This window comes from Labrus mixtus, chromosome 22 (genome assembly GCF_963584025.1).
Source record: "Labrus mixtus chromosome 22, fLabMix1.1, whole genome shotgun sequence".
NCBI lineage: Eukaryota > Metazoa > Chordata > Actinopteri > Labriformes > Labridae > Labrus > Labrus mixtus.
The window spans coordinates 7,481,246-7,507,740 of NC_083633.1; the positions used below are offsets into that span (position 1 = coordinate 7,481,246).

A 26,495-nucleotide genomic window follows, 5' to 3' on the forward strand; every position below is an offset into this window, starting at 1 on the left:
AGCATAAAAACTCAATTTGTGGACTTTCCTCGAGGGCCTCACACTCAGGAAAAACTCAGCACTTCAAACCTCACAGGTGGAAAGATTGTCAGGTTCATCACCAACTTGTTAAACTTTCATTCTGGGGAATAAAAGCACTGTAAAACGTTTACATTGAGCCATATGAGATGTCTGGCTGCTATTTATAGAGTGGTTTAAATCTAACACACGTTTGGGTGGATGTGAAGGAAGAACAGCAGAGACGGAGGAAGAGGAAAGGGTGGAGGTTGTGTGTTTGTGTCTTTGTTGGGAGCAGCTCCTCAAACAGAAGATCGATGTGTTTTTTTTTTCTTCTTCTGTTTCTGAGACTGTGTGTCTATCGTTCTGTCTGTCAAAGGGATGTACAAGCCCGCAGGCAGACACCGCAGCGTATTATTCACAGAGTCGGGGGGGGGGGGGCGGCTCAGGAAACGGCCAACAGGAGCTTCCCGGGGAACAAGGCGAGGGGCGATCCCCTCTGTTCTATAGGAGGAAATGAGCCAGGTGGGCGTAGGCCTGGTGGAGACCACTTCCAGCCCTGAGGTGGGGCCACTCACAGGAAATATGACATTTTTACATTTACATTACATGTACGTTGAGGTATTTAGCTTATCAAGAGGGACAATAAAGTCAGAGATTGAACAAGATAACCACAAAGAATGGCGGGGAAGGGATGGTACACAGATTAAACCCTATTTCCTGTGAGCCAAAACAATGTGTTTAAACTGGAGCAGAAGGAGTCGACACAGCCAGCGGCTTTTTACAGACAACACACAAGAACACAGTCTCTGTTAGTGTTGAGGTTAGCACGCTAACAGGCTGAAACACTGAACACTTACAATTTAAATCAAGGGAAAAGAAAAGGGAAGCCAACACCCAAGTGCCAAAAAAATGCAGTTCCTCGAGTGGCCACTTGAGGCTTGCTCCAAAAGTGAGTCAATCCTCATTAGGCCCCATATTACAATTTCCAATTTTACCACAGAAATTAACACATTTACCACCTTGTACAAGACATTTTGGGGTTCTATATTCATGACACGTGTACTGGGAGTTTTATAACAACTGTATCTGTTATTTTAAGGCTTAAAGTTTTTCATCATTAGGAGATCGGTGGCTTGTTAACAGGTAGGTGCGGCTGGCTGCCTGCAAAGGTGTTACCTCAGCTCTAAGTCACCGAACTTAGCTTAGCAACCATCTTCGTTGTTTCCGTTCAGTTTATTTCACTACATGGCGGTCAAAAATGTCATTTTTATGGGCATTAATGGGAAGTGAGTGAGCGTAGACTGTGAATAATGACGGACGAAGCCTGAGCGATGTCACCCATTTGTTACTGCAGGCGGCTTTGGAAGCCTGTTGATGGAGGCCGCCATGCTGGAAAAGCTGAAACAAAAAATTTGCACAAAAAAAATCAACATGTTCTGATTCTTAGTGGCAAAAAACGAGCAGTTTGAAGGCATCTTCAGATTGGAAATGTTTTTAAATCCTCCATCCATTATCTATACCGCTTTTCCCGTTGAGTGTCGCTGGTGGGGGGAGCGAGCGGGATCCCAGCTTTAATTGGGCGTGAGGTGCGGTAACAACCTGGACTGTTCAACAGCCAATCACAGGGCTGACATAGACACACAACCAGCCACACTCACATTCACACCTTTGGAGTCACCAGTTAACCTAACCAGCATGTCTTTGGACTGTGGGAGGAAGCCGGAGAGAACCCACACATGCACGGGGAGAGAACATGCAAACTCCACACAGAGAGGCTCCTGTCATTATTCAGATCTGCTCTATGTTTTACCTTTAACGGTTCTTATTCCTTCTGTCCTCAAAGATTTCTTTAAGGTCTGGTTTTTTATGCATTTTCCTCTGAGAGCATGTGATATGAATGCTTGAACACAAGGGGGCAGTGTTTCTCAGTGACGGTGCTCATCTGTATGGAGAGTATCCAGCCCGGGTGATGTCAGCCTGAACTGATGAATGACTGCTTGATTTGTCGTCTTTTATCATCTTTGATCTTTCTGTCTCCTCCTGATCCGTGCGGCTGATGGTGTTTGAGTTGGCAGACAGTTTGTGGCGATGGGAAGACAAACACAAGAGTCAGCAGCAGATTAATACTCATACTTTTTTACGTACTCTTCAGAGGCTTTGGCAGGACACCAGATGTAATCTTAGTGAATGATGGTAGTGGAACAACCCAGTGATTTAAATACTGAACGCCTGAATTCTTCTGTGCATCAGATAACTTGAGATCCTACACTCTCCCTGAATATTCTGAGACTTTATTTTTCCTGGTGTATTTTATGCATCCATCCATGTGACACAAATGTTTTTGTGAAGGACCACAGACGTTCATTAAAATAAATAAATGACAGCCTCTCGTGCATGAAGTTCACATTCTTACAGATAAAAAAGAAAAGAAGCCCCTATTCACATTCTATTCCTGGGTAGTTTTATGGCTTTATTTATATTCCCATCACTCTACCTGCTTCAGGATGTATCAAAAAGGAAGGAAATTAGATTTTATAAACAGAACAGTTGTGAGCTCAGGAGAGGTCCCTGTTTACGCCAAAAGAGTTGGCAAAAATTTCAAAAACATGATTAAAATCTCCCTCTTGACAATACCACGTGTCCTGCTGGAAAAGGAAATCAGCATCTCCATGAAGCGTATCAGCAGACGGCAGCATGAAGAGCTCTAACATCTCCTGGTAGACGTCTGCGTTAACTCTGGACTGGAGCAAACACAGTGGACCAACACCAGATGACAAGGCATCCCAAATCACACACAAAAGGCTTCAAATATTTCACTGTAGGGGTAATGAATCTAGAATTTATGAAAGTTTCCCTTTCTGATTAAATCATGGGGAAAATTAATTTTCCTCGATAATAATAATTATTATTATAATTTTTTTGCACCTGTATGTACTGTATGTGTATGAATCGAGTAGAAAGGCTTTCTTGTTTCCTGCGTCTTAACCATAGACTGTAAATATTAACGGACTAAGCCTGAGTGACGTGACCCATCTGTTCCTGCAGGGGGCGCTGGAGTCCCATCGATGGTCGTTAAGCCTCTTGAGAAACCGTTACACCGCACCCACCTGTCAATCAGGTCAGCTACACCCCTTATTGTGAATAACTCTTATCCTTCATCAAATCAAAACGGATGAACCATCAAAAAGAAAATCACCCCGTACAGTGTGTGTCGATTGAGACATGAGCTAATCAGACCTATTTGTTTTTTTGAACCAGGCTGTAAACATGTTAATCTCTACTGTAAAAACAGACTTTTTAGAATAGGTGTGTATGTGACTTCCTGTGCTTCTGCAGCCAGCCTCTAGTGGACACTCGAGGAAATGCAGCAGTTTGCACTTCAGCATTGGCTTCATTTTTCAACACCGGAGGTTACCGCTTGGTCTGAACCAGCGACTTAGCAACCAGTGAAGTCGCCCCCTGCAGGGAGAGAAATTGCTAGCTAAAAACTAAGCTAAGCTAAACATGAAGTGATGCAAAGTGTGATTGTTAAAAAAAAATGAAACTCCAACATCACTTTTGAATTTTTATTCAAAGGATTTACATAACATTAAAGCACATGGTACATGTTGAGAACTTACAAAAAGAGCTGCATGATCTGATGAGAAATATCAACATGGCTTCTCTCGGTTCAAACAGAGAAGCCGTTCGAAAAAATAAGCTTACAATAACACATCCCCCTTAACCCCGCCCACCCTGAACCCCACCCCGTCCCAAAAAGAGGAAAATGCTTAAAAGCAAACACATTAACACACACACGCACGAAAAAGGATCCAACCACTAAATAATGTAATCATAAGACTAGCCTTTAAAATAAAGCCTCAATTTCCCAGCTGCTTTGGATTCACTCCAAAACATTTGGTACCTCACAGCTAGAAACTACACGTTCTACTCAACAGGTAGTGATTTCTCTGTACACGAGGGATTCTGCACACGCCCGTCTCCCCCCTCCTCCCCCTCCGTCTGATCACGGTTACCCTGCGGCGAGTGTCAGAGCATGGGCCAGGCGAGGAGCTGCTGTGTTCAGGCCTCGTCATGAGAACTGGATCTGCTGTACGGTGGGAATCTGAAACACACACGCACACATTGGTTAGAGATCTAGTGTATCAGGTTTACATTTTCCTCTCAGAACGGTGTCGGAGGTTTAACCCTTAAAGTCTCCTCGTGTTCACCACCATGTTGTCGACTGTGAAACCTGAAGAGCAGATTTACAGTTTAAAATCCTTCTTTTTTTTCCTGATACTGGCGTCAGTAAAAACCCTAATTTCAGCCTCTGCCTTAAACATCTTCAGTTGCCGTCTCTTTAAGGCCCCCCCTCCCCACTTCCTTCCGATTGGCCAGCTCTCTGGGAGGCCTTCCTGGAGGGCAGAACGCTGCAGGGCAGGGCAGGGCTGCTCTCCAGTTCTGAGAGAACAGAGTCTATGTAAGAGGCTTGAAGCCGTCTGGTGAAATTCTTGTTTTCATCTCGAGGAGCGATGGTGGAATTTTTAGAACAAGCCATTTAGCGCCTTCTGCAGACTTCTCCTGGGATCACTCCAACATACATTTACCCCATGAGCTGAAACTTTCACCCACGTTTAGTGTGGGCATCCATTACTGTAACACTATATGAGAGTTTTAAAGAGGGGGTCAGCATCATATGTCGACTTTAAATAACCCGAGCAGCAAACCATAGTGTGTTATTTTTGTTTACTGTGATGTAATTTCTGAGAACCTTTAAATGCTTCATGCTCCTACAATCTGACATCCTGAGATAAAACTAAAACCTAAACTAAAATATGTTCATCATCAGAAACAAATGAACAGGGTAAAGACTACAAAGATGGAGGTCTTGTCTTTCAGTTTCAGAAAGATTGAAGGCTGTTGTTTGTTACAGTTTGTATTTGAGCTCGACTTAAAAAGGATCAGGAGAGATTAGAAGGTGTCGTCTGTTTTTAAAGGGATTAACTAACATGGAGGGAGCACATGTCAGATCACAGTGTGCTGTTTACCTGTTGATATGACGTGGTGTACACCATGACGTTCTGCTGCTGACCGTCTGCGGTGATAATCCCAGCGGGCAGAGGAGTGGCTGATCAAAGAACAAGAGATGTTTTTAGAACGAGAGCATAAAGATCACAACCTGAGTGTCAATAAAAATGTTTCCCACTCAGACTTACTGAAACTGTCTTCTGTCAGCTCGTCCCCCAGACCGTCTCCCACTGACACCCCGGGGATCCCCTTCTCCCCCTTCATGGCCTAAAAAAAAAAAAAAAACCCCACAGAGGAAGAAAACACGGCACATTTGAGCACAACTAACTCAACAAGAACATGGGAGTTTACGGACGTCGACTAGACCTTTGTCTCACCTCTCTGAACTTCTGCAGGTAAAGCTTCAGCGGCTCCACGTACATGTCGAAGCCCAGCGTGGACATGGCGAACAGGATGTCCTCCCCGTTGATGGTCTTCCTCTTCTCCTGGTGGCAGCGCTCGCTCGCCTCTGACGTGATGAAGCTGATGAACTCGCTCACACACTCCTGCACACACTCCTTGGCGTCTTTCGCGATCTGAGGGAGACAAAGGAAGAAATTGATGGAAAAAAAAAACAGATGCTGAAATCAAGAAACAGGGTTAAAATTCTGGATGATGAGGAGGCGTACAGAGAATATTCTTCAGGGGATCAGGGCTACTCCTGGTTTATGTCACATGTCGGAGGCAAATGTTAAGATATAAACAGCTAGTGGGCGTTCACACTGAACTAATTCTACATTTGGAGAATTATTTTTGTATTTTTAAACCCTGGGCACTTTGTTTTCTTGCATATCGTGTCGTCTAAATAACTATCAGGTAGAAAAAGTTCTGCATATCCGTTGCATCAGCTACAGCTGCTGTCTGACGCAACAGGCTGCAAAGGCTGAAACATAACCCCTGCAGGCAAACTTTTTCAAAACAGCCGCTCCCGCCTTGATCTGCCAGTTTGTTTGTGTTGTTGCGGTTTTAGATGTTAAGTTAGAATCCAGCAAGCGCACAGATAAAACACAACAAACCACCAAGCAGTGGATCAATGGATACCCTCTGCTGTGGAGAAGAATTACCGGTTTTGCCGGTGGCGTCTGCATGCTTTGAAGGAAGCGCCGTGATGAATGTTTCTGGTTTTAAAACTCAAATATTTTCTCTTCAACACAATCGTTTCTTTCAATGGATCCTTTCTGGGATTTTGTCGACAATAAGCGAACAACCCGGGGATGTCAGCAGCAAAAACAAACTCTGTCAGTGACTGACGTCGTTCAGCACAGAATAAATATGCAGACAAAATGCCAGAACTCCCCTTTAAATATTCAAAACTAATCTTTCGAGTAATGCCGCTCCTCCGGTCATCTCTCTTACTAACCTTTCCAGTCTGAGGAACGGCGTTCTTCATGATGCGAGCCACGTTGGCGATAGGAAGGTAGATGTCCTGCTCCCTGAAGTTCTCCTTTATTCCTCCATCGTCTGGGTCGTTCAGACTCTCATCTGCATCATCTGCAGAACACACACAAAAAAAAAAAAAACATGTCGATTAAGCTTGAAGCAGTTCTGATGGCGAGTATGTGACGATCAACACTGAAGCTGCTCCTCACCGTCTTGAGACTGCAGGACGTAGTGACCGGAGGCCATGTACTCTCCAGTGATGCCCAGCTGGGAGGCGTCGGTGGTTGAGCTGTCTCCGTCCATCTGTAACACACACACACACACACACACGTCTTAATACCTCAAAGTTTGAGCAGTATTCCTGCAGAGCCTCAACGTACCAATTATTTTAAATACAGGAAAGGGAAGCACATGGGACAAACTGTTTTACTGAACTTCAAATGCCGACCAGATCAGCACGATGAAATACAACTTAAAACAATAATCGGTGCATCTCGGAGATCAAATTAGCCGATGGTCACTGGGCCTTCAACTAACGACTATTTTGATAGTCGACTAGTCATTGATTGTTTGGATTGTGAAGATGAGGATCTTTAAAGGAGAGATGTCCATGGTGCCTTCTCTTCTAATGCAAGTGTAACCCCTCACTTCTGGTTCTGTCTCATATCAGTTATCTAATAACCCTGTTACACAAGGCTTGCTTTAGAAATCCTGCAGGCGATCCTTTTCTTATACAAGGTTAAATTCTGTGGGTGGTAGAGCGAGTGAGGAGAGGGACTGTGACAGTGAGTCAGAGAGTGTGTGTGTGTGTGTGTGAGAGTTACATTGTTGTCATGACTGAAGCAGTTGAGTAAGAGCGATCGGTAGCTGTAAGGAATATAGCAGGACAAACGTAGCCTACAGTTTTTAAGATGTGTGTGCAAACATAAACGTCACGACTTCTACCTCTGCCTTGCTTGCTGCTGACGAGTTAAAGTGACGGGGGTCAGCCCTGAAGTCATCTACAACTTCAGGGCTGACCCTTGTGCATGTCAACTCTGACAAAAAATTATGAATTCTGAAATGTAAACACAACACTCTACAAAATGTTGTAGCTATTAAGAATATTTACAATAACCAGACAAGTTGCATTCACTTGCAGAAAACATATGGGAACTGCTTAAAAGCTGTGTTCAGGATCGTCTGTCCAAGTGAACAACCTGGAAGCTGAAACACACTTGATGAGAAAAGCTTGTTGTAAAGAGCTTAAAACATAAAAGTATGTAGTTGTTTGTATGTGGGTGTGTGTATATATCTATATATATATACATATATAATGTTGTTGTGTCTTGGGATATAAATGTATAAATGTCTCATGTGATCCTCATTTCACTCTTGAATATTTTAAATTAAGTCCTCTGTCATTTTGTTATTTTGGTTAATCATTAAAGTGAGACCCTGTGATGGAAAGCATGAAATTAAAAGAGATAAAAACAGTATCATGGCATTTATGTATTTAAAAGAGCTGAAATAAAGCATGAAGAATTAATAAAAGCTGAAATTAGAAGTGAGAAATTGATTTATAGACAGAGAAAGTGGACAGAAAGAGAAGTCAAAATGCATTTTAGGCTTGTAAAAGCTGTAAAAAAAAAAACATGTAGAAAATAAACAAATATTACAAGAGCAACTGGATAGTTCAATGTATTTTGTACATTGATAACTGGTGAAGCTTAATGTGACAAAGAGCTTGATTTGCTTACAGTTTAACAAACGTGTTTTGCTTTGTTTTTCGGGGTAACCGTGAATAACTGGCAACCCCAGCTGACCTCGTTTTGAGCTCACTGACTTTCTGTTTTCGTTATGGAGCCACGTTAAAATGTTTCCACTAGTGTTTTAATTATGTTTCTTTTGAGAGGTTGAGAACAAACAAAAAAGGGCCAGTCGAGCCTCACACCTGATTTACAATTACACTTATTGTCTCTGAGCAAACGTGTTTGGAGTCACCGTGATGTGAGCTAGTGTGTGGTTTACATTATAATCACACACACGACAAACCGTGCTAGTTAGCCAGCTGTTACCCTGCGGTGAGGTCACCAGCTAAACATGCTAACGTAAGCTAACATAAGCTAACGTTAAACCCACAAAGGGCGCTAACACGCTCGGTGTATTACTGATACTGATTAATTCAGGGTGGTGGACTGAAGCTGTCCAGTGGGGTTTACCTCCTGGAGATGAACTATTCAGGCACATAGTGTCCCTTGAACACATTTTCATCGTAAATCCAGAGTAAGTGGCGCCCACGGAGCCCGCGCTGGCCTGTTCTTTGTCGTGCGGAGCCGAGAGAGACGTGGCCGGGGCCGAAATGTGAAATAATAATTTGTAAAGTTTCGCCCGCTGGATACTTCCTGATGAGCAGCCCTCATTCACTCAGACAACAAATAAAAAATCAGACAGAGACGGACATTTCCATTCGAGCTAACGAGAAATCGGTTAGCAATCATTGGCCGGAGCCAGGCACAAACCTGCAATGAAGCCCTGGTTGGTTACCTTCCTGAGACGGCTGTTTGGTTGGACAGAAAATGGCTGCGAAAGGACCAGTCCCAGCGCGGAGCCACGGCTGCAGTACCGCACACGACCAGTAGGGGCTGCGGTGCGTTCAGGTACTCATTTCGAGCTCCTACATCACAGCTTCCCGCCAAATGCAGCAAAGAAAGCAAAATGTTCCGCCACTGTTTGCTTTTCAATACCGATTGTGTGGGCCAGTTAAGTGTAGTTATTTGTTGAGATCGTTTAAAGTCTTTTGATGTGTTCACTAAAGAATCAAATCTTGGATTCACTGAATACGATCGTTACAAATGTTTAGTATTCCTATTTTAATCGTAGCTCTGGAACGCATCTCTTCTAGCCTACATTTTCCTGCAAATGTTTGCTTTGTAGAAAACTTCTCATGCCGTTTTTTCACACGTGTCTTTGGGAACAATTATCCCTGAAATCGCCCGAAGTACTGCATCAAGTCCTGTTGGAGCTGTTTTAACTAACTGAGGCGAGTTGTGTTTAGAAAATTGTTCGTGCAGGTGCAAACATTTCACCTAAGTGTTGAGTTTGACCAAAATAAGGTAGGCCGTGTTATTCTGAAAACATGAACACACTTTCCTGTCAGCACATGTAAACGCCCATTAACAACTGTGTCAGATTTGTAGGTTTGAAATACTTGATAATGTTTACTGTCTTTCCTTCATATTGTAAGCATGTTCCCTAAATGCAGCAGCTGTTTAAAATAAGCTTGATAGCTTCGGGTGTCACCACAAGATGTCAGCCTTTTACCGTGCAAACAGAACGACACCCTCAAATCTCGCGAGAGGGAGTTATGTACTGAATATCAGCACTGCTGTGGTTCGGTCTAAAGGTTTTAGTGCTGATATTCAGTACAACATCTCCACCTCGAGTGTGGTTATTACTTTTATACAACAGCTAGACAAGCAGAAAATAGTGATAAAATGTAAAAAATCAACCACAGATATTTTTTTAACTTCACCGCAATTTATCTGGAACTAGACTGTTGCTAAGCAACCCAAACATTCGATTCTACTGCACTCACGCTCCTCTGTTGGTGTCCATGGTTACCACTTGTATGTTAAAATAATTTCATGAAACCACCACAGTCCTTTGTGTGATTCTGAGGAATGAGATTGACGAGTAAAGAAAAACTCTGTCAGCTTCAAATGGTAATAAAAAGTATAACGATCTCCTGAAAATTCCCAGTGATGTCACTCATGGACTGGCTCTTGTCCAATCAGATTGCTTGGTCGGAACTCACTGTTGTATCATGTCAGTTATCATAAACACATATGTATTAAAAACTCTTTTACACCACTTTTGTTGCTTATTTACATGTTTCTATTTTACCTTTATGAATCTACCTGCTAGTAACTGATATACAGTATTTATTAAACATAAATCATGATGAAACATTTCTGTAAAATCTCAGTCGGCCTATTGCATGTCATGTAGATTTTTCATTTTCTAGATAATCTTAAATTTGTTATCAATACAGCACTTGTTTTTCCACATACACTTAAAGCACTTGGAGATGTTTCACCTGTGATTATATATTTTATTTTTTACAATCTGTGTCCAAGTCTGAACACATCCCATTCCGACTAGCACACAAATAAAACCTATTATAATCATTTTTTATATTGCACGTTGTTTTTCAAGACTTTAAACGCAGTTGTGAGTAAAATATTCATTCAGTCGATAAACTCTGCTTCAGTTGACGTCATTTGGTGATATCGAGCCTGCAGTCAGGCGCTCAGGGCCAAAGTCCGTCCTCACTCAGGGTGTTTATGTCTTTCCCTTTCAGGTCTGTGCTTCAGGATAACGGCAGAGGAAACTTCACTCTGTGTCTGGACCTGCAGCAGTGAAACATGGAGCCGCCAGCGGGGCCCTCACTGGGGCCTTATGACTACGACCTGCTGGTCATTGGTGGGGGGTCAGGAGGCCTGGCTGTGGCGAAGGTCAGCTCAGTTCTTGCTGTGTAGCGTGGTCACTCACAGAGTATTTACAGGCCGTGGATTTGACTTCTGATTGTGCTGCTGTTTAAGCTTTCTTTGCTTCCTTTGTTTGGTCGCATGGTGCATTCATGTGGCGTCGGACACATCGGAAAAACGACTTTCCAAGTTGTAAAATGCACATGAGCGCCTGCTCAACCAAACTCGAGAGGCAAAGAATTAGGGGCCCGACTTTACGTAATAATCGTCACCACATGGGGGGAAAAATACATTTAGCTAATGTTCAGATACTTTGTATATATTCATGTATTGCACAACAACTTTTTGCTCAAATAAAAAATATGAGGAGCCAAACATAACGAATAATCAACAGAGGAAAAATCACATAATGGCTCCTACAGCATCCAGCTGTGACTGCTGTTTCTATACCCGTTGCTAATCTGGTGAATGAACGCACACTTGAACAGATCACGGCTCAGGTCATTACCATATTAATGAGCTGAATGCTGATAGGCTGATCTGTGAGCAGCTCTACAGTCGAAGGGGACGTGAGCCGAAGGGGGGGGCAGGAGCTGCGATTGTTGAGGAGGGCAAATGCTCAACCCGTTTCAATATTTAATTACTCTCTCTTCCTCGCTTGCTGGCTGACTCGGTGGCTCTCATTTATTCTGTTTTTTTTTTTTTTTGGTCAGGAAGCTGCAGGCTTGAGGAGGAAGGTGCTGATCCTTGACCTCGCCGCTCCCTCTCTGAGAGGCGCCAAGAGAGGTGAGAGTTTAATACTCTGAGTTTGAAGAGTCGACGGGGCAATTTTTATAAATCATCTCTTCTTCTTCTGCAGCAATAAAGACGTGTCAGCCTTTAAACTCTGTGTTCCTGCTTTAAATGTGAAGAATAAATTGACTTATTTAAATCCTGGATCCTCTTATCTTCCAGCTTCTTATTTTGCCTTTCCTGTCATTTGTGCAATTCACTTTCGACCTCTCCATTCTTAAGTCTGTTAGGAACAATTTTCCCCTCCTTTGCTTCCTCTTCTTGACCTTTTCTTGACCTGCCTCCCCTAATCTAATCCTTCCCTCCCCCTTTTCATTCCTTACCTTTTCCGATTGTTTCTTTTCCTTGTCTTACTTCACTGTACCTTTCCTTTCCTTTTCTTTCTTTCTGTCATTCTTTTGTCTCCCCTCCTCTAACCTAACCTGCTCCTCTCCTCTCCTCTCCTCTCCTCTCCTCTTCTTCCCTTTTGTTACCACATCTTACCTTTCCTTTTCTTAAATACCTTTACATTCCCCTTCTTTCGTTCATTTTCTTACTAAACCTCTCCTCTTATTTTCTTTGCTTTCTGTACCATTACCCTTTTTTTTATTCCTTTCCTTTTCTTCTCCTTTGAAGAACTTTCTTTCCTTTCCTCTTCTTCTTCCTCTCCTCTCCTTAATTTACCTTAGATTATCTTGCCTAACATTTATTTTTCTTTGCCTGCCAATTAAACTCTATAACGACTTTTCTCCTTCTTACCTCTTCTTACATTTTCTGTCTCCTTTTTCCATCCTTCAGTACTCGGAGGTTCCAGTCTCAATGTCGACAGCGTCAGGAAGTTTCTACAACATTCATCTCTCCTGGGAAAAGCGCTTCAAGACTCTGAGAAGTATGGCTGGAAGTTGAAAGACCATGGTAATTAAATGAAGTCGTTACATGAATTATAAAACCCCTCATTAATGATTTAAATCTTCAAATCAAATCCAAATAAAAAGGTACCAAGAGTCAAGAGGGACAGCTTGATTCATTGCAGCTGTAGAAATATCTGAAATATATTTCTGTGTAAATGATATATAAAATCAAAAGTAGGCTCTCTGCGTCCTTCAGTGTCTCACAGCTGGACGCAGCTGGTGGAGGCGGTGGAGGAGCAGAGGAGGAGGAGCAGTGAGGAGCTGAGGAGGGAGCTGAAGAGATGTGGAGTCTTTTACCTGAATGCTCGTGGAGAGATCGTAGCTCCTCACACAGTGGAGGTAAAAAAAAAAAAAAAAAACCTACAGGGCTCTATTTTACACCCAGCACGACTAACAGGCTCATTTATCATTAGCCTAAAACATGACCACCTCTGACACCATCACTTATGCACTTACCACTAGACCACCAGCGTCCATCGAGCCCTGTTTTTAAAAAGACTAAATTTCACCATAAAAAAAAAAACCCTAAATCTGTGGCCGATTCTGACACATCTGGCACAGTTATTGCAAGCTAGTAAAGGATAGGACACACTGATTGGACAGGCCGTCAAAGATCTTTGTCATGCATTTTAAACTAAGAATCCTTTTCTGTAATGGATTTGTTGAAGAAAATTCTGACTGTTTAATCTCTGCTTCGACAAAGAATTGACCTTTTATTAGTGTTACAGTCATATTTCACACATGTAAGCACATATATGATAGTAGACTGTAGGAAATGAACAGTAACTGAGTGAGTGGGATGGAAGGAGCAACGTGCAAACATGCAACAAAGCACCTCAACTGGACCAAACCAGTTAAAGTATACTTAGAAAATCAGAGGACTCCTCATCCTCATTTAAAAAAAAAAAAAAAAAATTAGGGGCAGCATGTCAGTGCAAGGGTTAGAGATGTTGCCTCACAGCGAGACGGTTCCTGGTTCAAAATCATCCCCCACCCCCGTTGTACAGGGCACTTTCTCTGTGAAGTTTGCATGTTCTACCTGTGCATACATGGGTTCCCTCTGGGTACCTCAGCTTCCTCCCACAGTCCAAAGACATGCTCGTTAGGTTAATTTGTGACTCTAGAATTGCCCGTAGGTGTGAATGTGAGCGTCGATGTCCGTCTGTCTCTATACGTCCGTCCTGTGATTTATTGGCGACTACTCAAAGTTGCACCCTGGCTCTCGCCCAGTGACAGCTGGGATTTGAGCCTTCCCTCTATTTGTATTCACATTAGAAGTGTTGTTGACTAAATTGCTCCGAAATTCTGTTTAAAAAGGAAAACACAAGATAATTATTGTTGTTGGATGATGAGCAAGATTTGAGTTCTTGCTGTTTCTCCATGTTTCAGCTGTGATGTCTGTTGTTCACTACCGATGTGCACCAAAGGACGAGAGGTTTGTAAGCTGTACTTTCTTTGTTTTGTCCAATCAGGCTACAGAAGTGAGCGGGAGGAAGAGGCGCCTGACAGCTGAGACTCTGGTGGTCGCTACAGGAGACAGACCTCAGTACCTGGGCGTTCCTGGAGACGCAGAGTTCTGCATCACCAGGTCAGAGTCTGATTCCAGCGGTGCCTCCTTTACAGCAGGAGTCTGAATAATAATCGTTTTCTCCTCTCACCAGTGAGGACCTGCTCTCCCTGCCTCGCCCTCCAGGTCGGACCCTGGTGGTGGGCGGGTCAGCAGAGGGGTTGGAGTGTGCCGGCTTCCTGTTCGGCCTCGGCGTGCAGGTCAGCGTCATGCTGCAGCCCGACGTGCTGCCGGGGTTCGATCGGAAAATGGCTCAGAAGATAGAAAACCACATGCTCGTTAGTGGAGTGGACTTCCTGTATCACTGCTCACTGGACAAGGTACTGAGGGAGATGTAGACATCATGAAAACAACTTCCTCATCTTTTTTTTACTAACACAGGTCTGTGTTGGTGTTAGGTGGAGCAGACTGAAGGTAGCAGTGATGACTTCACTTCAGGTATGTCCTCTGTTGAAAGACATCAGACATCACCTTTAAGATGATTCATTCATTCTTATCATCACTCATACAGCCAGCTGTGTTCTTCTTCTTTAACATCTCATTATTTAAGGGAGAACAATATCCATGCTATTATGACGCACTCACGCTAGGCAAAGTTGTCCCGTACCGAGCTGAATCACGATTGCCCCCCCCCCCCCCCCACTCCCCATTCCCCCGCTGCTCCTGCACTCACACCGCTCCAGGACTAACCGGGCCTGAGCACGGTCACCAAGGACAGCTTAGAGAGTGTCAACTGTTCTTCCTGATATCTGCAAGGATGTTTGGTAGACTTGTTGTCTGCTCCAGTGTTATAGACATCACAGTTTAGTCTAGGTGGGTCAATGTGACCCTGATAATGATAATGTCTTTAGGGATATATGCGATGCCTTTCGAGAAGTTCGGCAGATGTGATTGAGCAAGACACGAGTACAGAAGTGTGATGTTGAATCATGTCTCCTCGAGTATTCATCTGATGCATAAACTTTCATCAACGTAAGCCAACTGAGTCAACTGAGTCTTATTGTGTGGAGTCAAGTCTTAGTCATTTCTTCAACACATGTTGTGTACCCGCGTGCTTGTGGTCATACATGAACTGTACCGTGCCACACGTGCCAGGGCCGAGGGAGTGTAGGATCGCCCTAAGGTTAAATGAAAAAAAGACAGAGTTTCTGTTTTTGATATGAGCGCTGTCTTACCTCACCTGCTCAAACTCTACATCTTTTCTTTTGGGGTTTTTACTCTTTATGCTAATTAAATAAACGAAAAACTTTATGGTCATGTTTTCAAAAAGTTAAAAGCCTCTTAAGCGATAACGACGAGAGTATTATTCTGTCTGTAAATCCCCTGAAAAGGAAGTATTGTGTGTGTTTCAATAGCCTGATATATCTTATTCCTTTGTGACGGAGCTCCATTGTTATTAATTAATCCACCACGAATAATAGTCCCAAACAACTTTACTACCTCCTCCTGTTTGAGAGCTCATCAAATGATCTTTTTTTTTTTCTGCAGAAACTCTGCAGCCGGTTTCCAGGAAGACACTTCGAGTGACCTTCATCACTAAGGAAGGCCAAAGCGAACAAGACGACTTTGATACAGTACGTCCTCTGTGTTTTGATTGTCTCTTCCTGCCGTGGTATCAATGAGAGCCGCCTCGATTGAGAGCTTTGTTAGAATCTTTAAAAAAAGCTGTGACACGGTTCTCTGAAAAGCCACCAGACTCCCCTGACAGAAACAATCATTCTAACTTGCTCCATGTAGGAGTTGCTGGTCTACTGTTTTGGTCATTTGTGTCATTTTGGGACTCAGTTTTATTATGGATAAATCCAAAACAACATTTGTATAACACAAGATAACGCAAAAAAAAAAAAAAAATTGAGGCAGTGGGAGACCAGCCAATCCTACTTCCTGCAGGGTGAACTAGCTGTTTTTGAAAATTGACATCTCCTTCCACAGAATAGGTTTGTCTCTGTAGGGATCCTATCAGTGCATGTTGACCCGCCTTTGTGTCTGCAGGTGCTGCTCGCTGTTGGAAAGAGGGCCTGCACCGGTGACGTCGGCCTGGAGTGTGTCGGGGTTCAGTGCAGACAGGAGTGAGTTTCATGTGTCCACTTTTATTTTGTCTTTTGGTTTTCCCTCAGCAGGTTTTGATTAAGATATCGCGTGTGTGTGTTTTTGTGTGTGTGCAGCAGTGGCAAAGTCGTGGTGAACGAGCGGGATCAGACCGGTGTCGATCATATTTATGCCATCGGCTCGGTGCAGCACGGGCGCCCCTCCACGACGGGCCTCTCAGTGCACGCTGGGACGCTGCTGGCCCGTCGACTCTACAGAGGAGACAGCATCTTGGTACACACTTTATAAATAGTTACGCTCCCTTTTCTATTCTACATTAATGTTATCTTAAAGCACAAAGAAGTTGCTGGTCTTCCACTGCTGCGGAACAGCTAGTTTGTGTTATTTTGTTTCATATTGGTAGTTTGGATCCAACACAATGTGTGTACAAAACAGAACAATGCAAAAACATATCGAATCAAACTTAAGACAACAAAAAAAGGGTGATATTTCTTCCAAAACTTTTTGTACCTTGGAGTCATTTATAGGGCTTTCACACCTGAAGACAACTCCGCTTCGCCTGCATCTCTTTTTTTGCGCTTATTTTCAGGAGTGTAGGCGTGAAAACGGCTGTAGAGTCCAATCTATGTACGAATAGGGCTCTGGTTTGAAAAAATACTAAAAACCATTAAGTCTGGAAATGAATGTTGGTGTTGATTTAAGGTTTGTATGATTTATCTTTCACAGTGTGATTACACCAACGTGCCCACTGTTGTGCTCACTCCTCTGGAGTACGCCGCCTGTGGTCTCTCAGAGGAGAGAGCCAATCTGACGTTTGGAGAAGACAGCGTCGAGGTGAACTTCACACCACACACGCCGTCGCCTTCGTGAGCATGTCTGTTATTTAAACAGGATTTTACTGCCTGTAGAATCAGCCAAAAATGGAAATGTCTCTCCTGTGTGCAGGTGTATCACAGCTACTACTGGCCTCTGGAGTGGGAGCTTCCTGCCAGGAATAAAAACTCCTGCTACGTGAAAGTCATCTGCCACATCCCTGACCAGGCAGGTTGTTTGTTATTAACGTATTTAAATGGAGAACGGATGAAATGACTGCACGATGTGACAGGTGATTCTTGTACTGATTGTCTCAATCAGGGTCTCGTGTGGTCAGCGCTCAGGAAACAGAAAGATGTGAGTTTAACTAGTGATGGGGATGCTTCACACAGCCTTTTGTACATCTATTGTTCAGCAAGGGATGTGCTTGAAACATGGCGGATGGTGAAAGTCACTCAAATTGAAAACCTCAAGTCACCAAGATAAATAAGGAGGTTTTTGAGCTACACATCTCACAGCGCTGCTCAATACTGTGAAACTGAGGATAATAGAGCTCCTTTAAATGCAGATATGATGCATATTTTACCTTCACCTTCACAGTGTGAGGATTATTGAAAAACAGTCATTTTATTTTTTGTGGATTTACTGGTTAGTGTCTATTGCACATTGCTGCATGATCAATGATTAGGTCTCATAATATCTCTGCAGACAAGGAAGGCGACTGCAGCAAAAGACGGTCTGAAGGCCAACACGGACATCAAGCGTACGCCTCAGCTGAAATCTAGACATACTCATGTTTACTCCCTGGAGGTGTTTAGTCATAACGTCACACCTTCTGCACAGTTCAAGACGTTTTATTCCTCCTCCCTCTTTTTAAAAAAAAATATTTTTAGCTCATTGCACAATCGTCCTGGCACCTCCTGGAGATGACGGCATTTCCAGAGCGCGTCTCCGCCGAGCTGCTGATGACCGCGTTAACATCAATGTTCTCTGCTCATCAGCGCTAATGATCTGTGCGTGAATTACCTCGAATGTGACCCCTCCGATGTTTTACGTGCGCTTCATTCCCCGTGTGCAGTTAGTGGTCATGATTGAGATACACGGCAGCTCTCATTACCACCAAGGTAGCTTTTTAACACCACTTCTGTTTGTCGTGGGTGTTCATTTGTTTTAGTGTAGATGGAGCACTGAGGAGTTGACACTTTCAAAATCATGCTAGTTGTCGGAAATTACCAAACCCCTGCCTTTAAACGCCTTCACTTGAGGCAACAATTCCCTCCTCGCCCAGAGGGAGAAATCCTTTTTTATTGTTTTTTCCAGGGAGAACCATGACCTTGGACTTTGAGGTTTCTGACCCTCATCCCAGCCGCTTCACACTCGGCTGCGAACCGCCCCAGTGCCTGCTGGAAGTCAATCACTCAAACAATCAATAAAATGATGTCGCGCCAAATCACGTCAAAAGCATTCTCAGGACTCTTTGTGAAATTATTTCAAGAGAACCAACATTAATTCACCATGAGCTTGGAAACACCTGGCAATAAAACACTTCTTTGTAACGGGCAGAACCTGACTCGGTGATGAACGACCATTTGCCTCTAATGGATACTCCGAATTTAGAGCTAATTCTAACACTGCTTCTTCTCGACAGGAGCGAGTGCTCGGTCTCCACGTCATGGGCCCCAACGCTGGAGACGTCCTCCAAGGCTTCGTTGCGGCGATGAAGTGCGGTCTCACTAAAGAACAGCTGGACGCCACAGTGGGCATCCACCCCGGGTCGGCCCAGGTTGGTGTTTGAAATGTATTGCTTTTCACTTAATGGCTTTTAAGGCTGCTTCTGGCACCTATTGATTCCCCCCCCCCCCCCCCCCCCCTCACTAATGATATCAGCTCGTCGTCACTGGCTTGATTTGCTGTCACGGTCGGTTTTCAGTCTCTCTGCGCTGAGAGGTCCGTTTTGAGCGATCGTCCTGTTCAGTCCTTGAAAAAGCTCCGCAGTCTGGGGTCAATGCCAGAGCAGCACATTCAAATGAGTTTCCTCCGTCTGAATAATTCATGGGCCATATTTAATAAACCTTGTCGCTCACAGTCTGCCGGCCTGTGGAGACTGACCTCTCAGAACACGAGCGGGTTAACGCTTGACATTTTCAAACTTAATTAATCGAGCATTCAGTGGGGTGTTAAGTAGAGGTCGCTGGTCCCTGCGATAAGACGGGGGGGTGTTGGAGATATTGGTTAATGGCTGGTCAAAGATCCCTGTTGGGTTGATTGATTCAATGGATTGATTGCCCTGCAGGGAAAGGATCCTGTAATTATGAGACCGTCTGTTGACTGAATGACTACGAGCTCAGATTTCAAACGAGCAGTCATTTTTTCAGCGTTGCGTTTTGAATGTTGCTGCAGGCTGGACAAACGTGGTTTTGCGCCGCGGTTGCTGATTGTTTTTCTTTACAAAATACGACCGTGTGCTGATTGCAGGGCCGCTCTTAAGGCCCTGACACACCAAGGAGATCGTCCACCGTCGGTCCTAGTTGGACCATCAGTGGGAGATGGTCGCTCTGGTTTTTTTTGCGGTGTGTCCAGCTCCGTCACTCTGATTGCTCAGCTAAGTGAATCGAGAAGAGAAACAGAAGTGACCAAAGCTAGTAAACGACTCCAGTCAGGAGGCGACTTTTTATCAGACATTGTTCTCGAGTAGAAGTTCCTCAGATTACGAGTGGTGAGCCACAGACGGTGTTAAAAATGGTTTTCTCGTATCATAACAACGGTTCATACAGTATATCCACATTCTTCTCTGTCCTCAGGCGGCTAGTTAGGAATCACAATGAAGTGCCCCCACCTTCAGAACTTAGTATAAAAGGTTAAAAGTCTCGGCTTTGGTTCAACATTTTATTCTTGCTGAAAGTTAAGAATCTGTTTTAAAGTACTTGAGGACAAAATAAGAAGTGATTTTTCTAACCTTCTCAACTTTTGCAGGACAGTCTCCTAAACTGTTTCCATGTACTCATAAACGTGTCCGTCCTTCTCCTCTCTGCTCAGGTGCTCACCTCTCTGACCCAAACCCAGCGGATGTCTGAGGCCTTGATGATGAGGGGCAACTGCTGAGGTTAGCCCCCCCTGCTGTCAATCAGACAGCGGGGGCGATCTGCAATCACCCTGCAGAGCGACGGCAGCAGGATGGTCACCTGACCCTCTGATGACATCCTCACCTGAAGCCTGAGTGACAGGCGGGCGAGGACCGATGCTCTGCTGCCCACACGCTTCCTCTTTGTGTGTGTGTGTGCACATTTTTAGGTTTGTGTGCATTTTGTATGAATGGTTTGCTTCGATGGATTACTTTGACATATACAGTACTTTTAATGCATTTTAATGGCTCTTAACTATAAAGCAGTGAAGACGCTCCCTGAGGTTCTGGCCCTGAAAGCCCCTGTAAGCTTTAGCTGACTTTTTTTAAAGGCTGCAGGAGAATGATAAGACTCTGGGGTTTGATGCATTTACATGCAGTCGAAGCTCAGACTTATACGCTGTGTTTTTATTGCTCCGGATGAGCCTCGGGGGTTTTACAGCCTTAATTTCATGTAATGAACTAGACGGGGGGATTATGGAATTACCCAAATTAATAGTGTTTATCTGTGAATCCTCGGCTTTAATGATGCATTTGGTGCGTCTACTGCGACATTAGGCCAGAGTTCCTGACGCTCTCCCTTGTTTGCGTTCTCTCTTTTCTATTCTCTCTCTCTGATTCAGCGCCGCCAAGCGAAGCAGCGCTCTTCAAACAACTGTTGAATATTCATGCCGAGTCATTAAGTGAAGTGTCTCATACAAATGAACGCAGGGACAGGAGTGCAGATGTTTTAAAAAGGCATGCCGCTGACCCCTTCCGAGTTTCCCGCGCCAACCTCTGCTCTGCACTCTGCAATTCAAATCAGAAAATGTTGGGTCTGTGAGCGAGCAACATGGGCGTCATTCTCATTCTCCGGGTGTATCTGCAACACACTCCCATCCGTTCCATGTTAATGCCGCCACTGCCCTGCTTTGTGTGTCGCTTCCCGACGAACACTGCAGCTACCAGATGCAAATTTTTTCTCAAGATGTACCCTCCAGACCACCTTCTGGTTCTCTCCCTGACAGAGCCGCTTGTGTAAGGAAGACAGATCTCTTAATTAGAACAAGTGCACAGGACTGTGTCTCTTCTGGCATGTGCCTGAAAATGCCATTAGAGCATAATTCGATCGAAGCGGAGAAGCTTCGGTGACTTTGTGCGAGTCTCACGGCAAGGTTAAGATGCTGCAGGAGAGCTCTATCCATCACTGCCTGCTGAGCTTGGACGGAGTTCAGGAGTCTCAGCTGACCTCTGCAGTACCAGCGGCTACCACTAGATGACACTGCAGCTGTATGTGGAGGAGGTAGATACACTCACTGTACTGGAGAGACAAGAATAAAATGATACAAAGATGTGTTGGTTGAAAAAACGTGTCTTTTTTTTTCTATGACTATACAATTCATCTCTGTGTTTTCATCTTTACAAACCCAACATGAGTCCACCAAGAGCACAGCACCAAGCAACATCTAGCAAAGGTAGAGCAGGGGAAAAAAACGTCCTTTTCTACAGGCAGACTCATGTTGAACAGACATCTGCTGAGAAGGAGGGAGAGGGAGATGCAGGAAGAAAGAGAAGAATAGAGACAAACAGCAACAACAGTTTATACAGATTTATTTCTGTCACCCACCAATCACTCACTGTTAGGGCTACGAGTATCATTAGTGTCCCAGATAGTGTTACTGTGACTCAAAGCTTACTCCACTGCTGCTGGTATCACTCCCAAATCTCAGGGTTTGAATAAATGTTAGGATGATTTTGTAAAAGTGTTTTCTCACAAATAAACCCACGACATCTAAAAAAGCTTGTACGAGAATTATTCTCAGCTGTAACTTTTTTTAAAATATTACAGTTGGCTTTAGGTTGTCTTGACCTTCTAATATGTTTTTTTTTTTTTTTAAATGATGGTGCATACTATTTTTAATTTGAGCAGTAAGTCACTAATCTGCTGATTCAAGAAGTGGAGATTTGAGGCTCTTTCACTGAAATATGGAGATACTCAGATCTTTAATTTAAGTAGGTAAGTAAGTGTCATTGAAGTAACAGTAGAACATGTTTTTAGAACATTAAGGTGTCTGATGATTGTGTTTACCCTGACCACGTGCACGGCTCGTTTGATGATATGTCCACCTGATGATGGACACGCCCACCCTCTCAGCCACACCTGTGACAGTGACCCCTCTGCTGATCTGTTCATGTGGGAGCTGGCTCCTGATATGAAGACTCGTAAATCCACACTCGCATGCGTTTATAGCTCAAATAGTAAAGGTTTTTTTTTTTTAATTTGGAGTGTGCTTTGAAACTTTTGCTTTTGGCGAATTGACCACAAAGCAGATCACGTGTCTAACCTGTCCTGTTATTGGCTGTATGTATTTTTAATTCTCGGCAAATTTTCTCGGGTCTAGTCACATTTTAACTTTAGTGTCTGAATTCATTTTTTTTTTTGTTAATCTTTTGGGTGCTTAAGAATATTTGTAGAATTTGTAGAACAGCTGTCTAAAATGTATTTTTAAAGCACTTGAGTAAATCCTTTTCAATTTTAAAGATAGTAAATAGTTTAGTCCTAGTAACCATAAAGCAAGAAAACATCTAGATGTGTCAAGGTGAGTGATAACAAAGCAGCTATTTAAGGAGTTGTTTTTTTTTACAGGTTTTATTTGCAGTTTTTCGTGTTTAGCTTGAGCAGAAGCGCACATCTGGACGCGCTCATTTCCTCCAATCGGGGGTGCCATCATGCCGTCTCTCTCCTCCCCCCCCCCCCCGCCCCCCCAGCTTCTCAGCAGTGGTACGCTCCGTGTTGGATTCGTCCAGCTCATTGACCGGCAGACAATCCTCATCAGTACCAGCAGAGCGCACGGACCCTCCAACAAACCGGCCCTTCGTTCCCCCCACAGCGCGAGCGCCCTGCAGCCTGCAGCCTGTCCGTCCTCCCCGACATGAAACAGACTCTGAGCGAACTAATGAGGATGAGCAGGATATGCCGGATGGTTTTTGCCACCTGTTTGGGATCCTTTATTCTGGTCATCTTTTATTTCCAAAGTATGTTCCAACCAGGTAGGATCCTCTCCTTTCTTCTCTCTCGGGTGTGTGTGTGAGTGTGTGTGGCATCTTGCCTCCTGGCATGTGGACACATCGATCTATTCGCTGTACAGTATCGCAGCTGATGAATAATTAATCCTCGTGCTGTGCAGGAGTACACAGTCTCTAATCGATCTGTTTGGGGGGGCACCTTTACGCGTCTTTGGATTAATTGTCTTGTTGCGCTTTTTGTCCGGGCTTTTTGTCGCGCGGTCCTGTCTCTGTGTAAGTGTGTTTGTTGAGCCTTTGGGTGTGTTTGGATGTGAGCAAGCCGGCGCCCCACGCTCGCTCGCTTCCTCGCTTCCTCCTCTCAGCTGACAAGTGGCACGGAGATGGTGAGGGAGGCTTTTTGTCTCCGGAAACGTGGCTCTCTGGCGATGGGATCGGGCGGCAGTGGGGGCTTGGCAACGTGGGCAACTCGCAGGTTGAAGCGGTCCGAATGAGATCCACACAGAGGTTCCAGGATGAGACAAAGACAGAGCTTATAATGGGAAATCAATTTGTAGTCCTTATCTGAAAATAAATCCTCGTTAGGGAGCGTTTAGGATCGATGTCCTCTCTTACCCGCGCGCGTTAAGAGACGCGTTAAATAATTCATCACACAATAAAGAAAATCCTCTTAATGCCAGCAGGGGGGTCCCGGGGGAGAATTTGAATCACATTATGTTAAATAAGTAGATCTGATATGTTGCTTTGCCAAACCCCCCCCCCCCTCCCCCGGTTTAATGAATCACCGCCCCTTGCATGTGAGACCCGCGCGGCGTACAGCAGCGTCTCTGTGCGCTGAAACCAAAGCGTTCGGACGCGCAGAGGAGGAGCGCAGCGGCCGTGCGGCGGTGTTGACTCAGTGCTGCTGACCTGCAGTACAACAGGTTTACTGTACGGTGCAAAAGGGGGGGGGGGGGGGGGAATGTCTCAGGGTATTTGCTTTCCATGAACAGAAACTGAATCATTCCCGAGCAGAGACGATAATCCCATAATGCTGCAGCTGGAGACAGAGAGTCTGATGGCTCAGAGGATGATATTATGGATGGACATGGAACATCTTTAATGGTTTTATGATACACCAGGTTCCAGTAAATTGACATCTCTGCTTGCATAGGTGCTTTAATAGTTTTCTATAAGCTGAAAGAACCAGTGAGAGGACATAAGGGACTGTTACTTGTAGAAGCAGAAACAAAGTGACTGGTTGATGGGGCTGCAGGGATAACTGAGAGATGAAACATGAGATACTGGAGCTTCGTGCAGCAGCGTGACATCTCAGCAGTCACTGTGTCACCTCTCAGATCAGGAGGCATTTCTCTCTCTGAGTCACCGGTGTTTCTGCTGGCGGCGACGGACAAACAGATATTCTGAACGCACAGATAACGCAAATCAATACGATGCACCTATTGATGACTTCAGTCACAACATCAACTTTGTTTTTTTTGCCACTTTCTGATCACTCATTAATATTTGGAAAGGGTTCAGAGCTTTTTTGTTTTGTTGCATGTCAGCAGCTGCTCAACAATTCAATACCTGGACCACATTCAGCCCGTCTGTCTTTGTTGACATTGGCTTTGCTGCAGACTCCACCGCTGTTTGTGTTGACAGAAAAATACCGACAAACTCCCCCCTTCCTCTTTAAATGTAATTAAAATCCCACACGTAAAGACACAGATGTAACTCTTAGAATCCACTTAACAAATCCACACATGAGCAAATGCACACACAAGTAGGTGCACTTAAAGACATGCATCATACGTCTTCCTACACAGAGAGTAAACTTTATATATTCGGGTCAGTTTATCAAGACTTCAAGCAGAGCAGCAGAGAGGGTAAGATACCAAAAATCACATTTACAGTCAGTCAGCTGCTGAGTATTTGAGATAAAGTGTCGGTCTGTGAGATCTCGGATTGTAACCCAGTTAAATCAGGGCGTGTGTGGAGCTTTAAGATTTCTTAAAAAGTAGGTTAACATTCTCCTCTGTGTGTATGTAAGAAAGTGGATTTGGCCACTATGACGACATTGATGCGTTTGTAGACGGTTTCGTTGCCTCCAGTTTGTCATTTTTCTGCTGTTGCAAAGTGACCAAATGAGATGGTTGAGCCCGGAGAGGTTCTAAAGTGCGCCATCTACTGGACATCGACTCTGAATCATAACTTGAAGCACACCCTGCTTTATCGTCTGTTTGACCCTTAATGGGACCATCTTATAATAAATGAACATCAGGCTGTGATGAAGAAGAATTGAAGCTGAGACCATGAATTTATCAGGGAGGGAATAAATCAACTGGAGAAGTACGACCGTATTCTCATAGACTTCAATACCATCAGACTTTTTTTTTTAACCCTCTGCTGGTCATGAGAAAGATTGCAGCAGTTTTTTTTTCTTTTATAAAACTTCCTTTATTGTCTTCAGTGTTGAAAGCAAGAGTTGAACTTGTGACAGTGGATATCTTAGGATGCTTTACAAACAAGAGGAGATGGTTGGATATATTGAAATCCAAAATAAGAAAAACTTTTCTCAGAGATGTTCTGCAGACTCAGAGTGAGCCCTCCTCTCTTCTCTACATCATTAAAGCGGCTTTGTAGGACGGATCGGTCGGAAGAAATTGAAGCATTAAACCCCTGTGAAGGACCCCTGGATCCTGATCTCACAGTCCTGTCCATCGCTGCAGGCGATGCATCAACTTCTTCTGCTGCTCGACACCCACACATACACCCACACACACAACCACCTACACACACACACACACACACACACACACACACACACACACACACACACACACACACACACACACATACACAGTACACACATACACATCCAGCTACACACACACACACACACACACACACACACACACACATACACAGTACACACATACACATCCAGCTACACACACACACACGGGTCACACGATGGATGTTTTATTTAGTTGTGGAGATGACAGGGTGCAACAGCAGGCTCTGATTGAAGAGATATCTGAAGCTGTGTGTTTGTGCAGGAGCTGGGATGTGTGTGTTTATGCAGGATGACACAGGTGAGGTTTGTGTTCTTAAGAAGTGTGTGTGTGTGTGTGTGTGTGTGTGTGTGTGTGTGTGTGTTTGATTTCCGCTAAAACCCGTTTTCGTATCTGTCTCTCGATCTGTTTACCTTCTTTTGAAATGAAATGACGTCAGCACTTCTTCATGAGCCCCTATCTTGAATTTGTGACGCCACTTTCGCTCTCCCTTTCTAGCAATCGCAAACACACATGCACACACACACACAAACTTGCAAACACACACACACACACAAGGCAGAGCCATTGTTGTCTTAAAGAAGA

At 44.1% G+C, this 26,495-nt stretch overlaps 3 protein-coding genes across 6 annotated transcripts in view; 2 read left to right on the forward strand and 1 right to left on the reverse strand.

The window, feature by feature from the left end:
- Nucleotides 1-3,552: 3,552 nt before the first annotated feature.
- On the reverse strand, nucleotides 3,553-9,058 carry nfyba (nuclear transcription factor Y, beta a). Of its 2 annotated transcripts, none has more exons than XM_061029288.1 (7): nucleotides 8,931-9,058; nucleotides 6,639-6,732; nucleotides 6,410-6,540; nucleotides 5,388-5,585; nucleotides 5,199-5,277; nucleotides 5,031-5,110; nucleotides 3,553-4,105 (listed from the first exon to the last, which is right to left on the reverse strand). In XM_061029288.1, exons 2-7 carry the CDS (start codon nucleotides 6,730-6,732, stop codon nucleotides 4,073-4,075), a joined length of 615 nt encoding a protein of 204 aa, XP_060885271.1. In that variant the 5' UTR covers nucleotides 8,931-9,058; the 3' UTR covers nucleotides 3,553-4,072. The 2 variants fall into 2 exon arrangements, with proteins under 2 accessions (XP_060885271.1, XP_060885272.1); XM_061029289.1 differs by lacking the exon at nucleotides 8,931-9,058 and adding an exon at nucleotides 8,631-8,872.
- A 132-nt stretch (nucleotides 9,059-9,190) lies between these two features.
- On the forward strand, nucleotides 9,191-21,463 carry LOC132956105 (thioredoxin reductase 1, cytoplasmic-like). Of its 2 annotated transcripts, XM_061029286.1 has the most exons (15): nucleotides 9,191-9,451; nucleotides 10,772-10,925; nucleotides 11,612-11,684; nucleotides 12,468-12,584; nucleotides 12,759-12,919; nucleotides 14,053-14,168; nucleotides 14,242-14,467; nucleotides 14,546-14,585; nucleotides 15,636-15,721; nucleotides 16,140-16,216; nucleotides 16,313-16,469; nucleotides 16,923-17,030; nucleotides 17,142-17,237; nucleotides 18,658-18,792; nucleotides 20,046-21,463. In XM_061029286.1, the coding sequence occupies exons 2-15, from the start codon at nucleotides 10,836-10,838 to the stop codon at nucleotides 20,109-20,111; spliced, it is 1,548 nt and encodes a 515-aa protein (XP_060885269.1). In that variant the 5' UTR covers nucleotides 9,191-9,451; nucleotides 10,772-10,835; the 3' UTR covers nucleotides 20,112-21,463. The 2 variants fall into 2 exon arrangements, with proteins under 2 accessions (XP_060885269.1, XP_060885270.1); XM_061029287.1 differs by lacking the exon at nucleotides 9,191-9,451 and having other exon boundaries at nucleotides 10,727-10,925; nucleotides 12,777-12,919.
- A 1,407-nt stretch (nucleotides 21,464-22,870) lies between these two features.
- Nucleotides 22,871-26,495, forward strand: part of chst11 (carbohydrate (chondroitin 4) sulfotransferase 11) — a 95,654-nt gene continuing 92,029 nt past the window's right edge. Inside the window, exon 1 of one of the 2 annotated variants that reach the window (XM_061029726.1) lies at nucleotides 22,871-23,145. In XM_061029726.1, coding sequence (XP_060885709.1) covers nucleotides 23,043-23,145 — 103 coding nt within the window. In that variant the 5' untranslated portion in view covers nucleotides 22,871-23,042. Of the gene's footprint in view, nucleotides 23,161-26,495 lie in introns of both variants that reach the window. The other variant, XM_061029725.1, reaches the window with a different exon arrangement.

What these genes read in the sequence shown, in the direction of transcription:
- nfyba (XM_061029288.1), bottom strand. Translation starts at nt 6,732, where the DNA reads ATGGACGGAGACAGCTCAACCACCGACGCCTCCCAGCTGGGCATCACT. An exon ending in CGTCCTGCAGTCTCAAGACG is followed by an intron (nt 6,541 to 6,638) that starts GTGAGGAGCAGC and finishes TGTGTTCTGCAG; the next exon opens with ATGATGCAGATGAGAGTCTG. An exon ending in ACACCACGTCATATCAACAG is followed by an intron (nt 4,106 to 5,030) that starts GTAAACAGCACA and finishes TGTGTGTTTCAG; the next exon opens with ATTCCCACCGTACAGCAGAT.
- LOC132956105 (XM_061029286.1), top strand. Translation starts at nt 10,836, where the DNA reads ATGGAGCCGCCAGCGGGGCCCTCACTGGGGCCTTATGACTACGACCTG. An exon ending in AACAAGACGACTTTGATACA is followed by an intron (nt 15,722 to 16,139) that starts GTACGTCCTCTG and finishes TTGTGTCTGCAG; the next exon opens with GTGCTGCTCGCTGTTGGAAA. An exon ending in TTGGAGAAGACAGCGTCGAG is followed by an intron (nt 17,031 to 17,141) that starts GTGAACTTCACA and finishes TCCTGTGTGCAG; the next exon opens with GTGTATCACAGCTACTACTG.